Source organism: Triticum aestivum, unplaced genomic scaffold, assembly GCF_018294505.1.
Source record: "Triticum aestivum cultivar Chinese Spring unplaced genomic scaffold, IWGSC CS RefSeq v2.1 scaffold270754, whole genome shotgun sequence".
Taxonomy (NCBI): domain Eukaryota; kingdom Viridiplantae; phylum Streptophyta; class Magnoliopsida; order Poales; family Poaceae; genus Triticum; species Triticum aestivum.
The window spans coordinates 1-1,901 of NW_025250479.1; the positions used below are offsets into that span (position 1 = coordinate 1).

The following is a 1,901-nucleotide window of genomic DNA, read 5'->3' on the forward strand; positions in this document are numbered from 1 at the left end:
ATGGCGTGGTGCTAGTCTATGGCACACGGAGCCTGACCGAGCTCGAGTGCTTGTATGGTGGGTTGCGGAGGGTTGGGCTGGGCGGGGCCCTGGTGTGTGGTGTTGGCGACTGGCTAGGCCTCGCCCCAGATCTGGTGTAGACAGGGCCATGGTGGTGCTTGGGGGCTGCTTGGGGCGTCGCAGTGGCGGTGCCAGGATCAAAACCTTGTGATGTCAAGTTTCTCTCACATTTTCCCCTTGAATTAAGTGGCATATATAGCCCGCTATTTACCCAAGACTAGAAAAGAATGGCTGCGTCCGACCAGAATGATATGTCGCTGGTGCGGAGAACGGTGCAAGAGCTGGCGGTGGCCGTCGAGGAGCCGCCGCCACAGTACGTGGTTGATGAGATGCTGGTCGCTGATGAGATGCCGGAGCCCATCCCTCTGATCGATCTTAGCCGGCTGACCGAAGCCGACGAGGCCGACAAGCTCCGAGCGGTTCTACAGACCTGGGGCCTCTTCCTGGTGAGTGTGTGCACCCTTAATTAGTTTCTTCTAGCAAACATTATTCAACTTTTGTTGAGGTTTTTGCCCAGGCGACCAACCATGGAATCGAGGAGTCCCTTATGGATGCCATGATGAGTGCGTCCATGGAATCAAGAGACTTCTTCATGCAACCGTATGAAGAAAAGCAGAAATACAGCAACTTGATAGACGGCAAGCATTTCCAGATGAAAGGCCATGGAAATGACAAAGTAGTGACCCCCCAGGATGAGGGCCTGAGCTGGAACGACCGCTTGCATTTGAGAGTGGAGCCAGAAGATGAGAGGAATTTCGCCAAGTGGCCCACTCACCCGGAATCTTTCAGGTTAAGTAATCACTTACTCCTAAATTTACCCTTTGTTCCCAAATGTAAGGTGTATTCATTCTCGAGTTACTCTTTCTACATACATACAGGGATGTGCTTCATGAGTACGCATCAAGAACAAAGAGAACAAGAGACCTTCTCTTGCAATCAATGGCCAAGCTCCTCGACCTTGATGAGGATTACTTCGTCAACCAAATATCAAACAAGGCTTCTGGGTTTGCTAGATTCAACTACTACCCTCCATGTCCCAGGCCTGACCTAGTTTTGGGCAGGAAGCCTCACACTGATGGTGGTCTCCTTACCATCCTTTTTGTCGACCAAGACGTCGGTGGCTTGCAAGTTGAGAGGGGTGGGAAATTGTACAATGTTCCAGCCAAGCCTTACACATTGGTGAATAATGTAGCAGATCCAACCAGATTGTTTGGTGCTGCTGTGTTTTTTTTTTCTAACTTGTATCTATTTGTCTTGAGTTCAAAAGAGTGTTTGGGAAAAGTATTTGATAGTATATTACATAATTTTGTGCGGGTAATATGTACATTTGATTACGAGGATGTTGTATTTACAAAAATATCATGTTGTTGTTGTTGTTGTTGAAAACAAAATCTCATCTTCTGTTTTCAGAGAAAAATAGACTCGTTCAGCTATTTGGTGAGCTCAAGAAAATCTATCTGGATTCTTTCATACAGTAACAACGTCTACATGAAGATTGATTGATTCTGAATTTTATTGCCAGAATTTCAGTGCACGAAGACCGTGGTACTCACCACCAACTATCGTGATACTCAGTGCACAAAGATCGAGTGATTCTTGTCTTGTGATGAACCAAGTGTCCCGGAAAAAAAATGCATGCATTTGGTCGCTTGAAACAGAGCAACTACTAAGTTTGTCAAACTGCATCCGATAGGACATTTATAGATGTTCCACTACTAGATGTTCAACAAGAACGCCGCTAAGGAGGGGTCCTGTACTAGTGATCAAAACATTGAACAAATTGTAGTGTTATTATTGGGCCTAGCCCATTTATTGTTTACCTTAATCCTTAGGAAAATCTC

The 1,901-nt window shown here is 46.1% G+C and overlaps 1 protein-coding gene across 1 annotated transcript; it reads left to right on the forward strand.

The window, feature by feature from the left end:
• Positions 1-142: 142 nt before the first annotated feature.
• LOC123177344 (2-oxoglutarate-dependent dioxygenase 11-like) lies at positions 143-1,563 on the forward strand. Its single transcript, XM_044591150.1, has 4 exons — positions 143-506; positions 578-849; positions 939-1,281; positions 1,471-1,563. Exons 1-4 carry the CDS (start codon positions 288-290, stop codon positions 1,561-1,563), a joined length of 927 nt encoding a protein of 308 aa, XP_044447085.1. The 5' UTR covers positions 143-287.
• The last annotated feature ends 338 nt before the right edge of the window (positions 1,564-1,901 follow it).

Excerpts from the sequence above, each read along its gene's own strand:
- LOC123177344 (XM_044591150.1), top strand. The coding sequence starts at position 288 with ATGGCTGCGTCCGACCAGAATGATATGTCGCTGGTGCGGAGAACGGTG. Across the intron at positions 507-577 it reads AGACCTGGGGCCTCTTCCTG|GCGACCAACCATGGAATCGA; the intron begins GTGAGTGTGTGC and ends GTTTTTGCCCAG. Across the intron at positions 1,282-1,470 it reads CCAGATTGTTTGGTGCTGCT|AGAAAAATAGACTCGTTCAG; the intron begins GTGTTTTTTTTT and ends TTCTGTTTTCAG.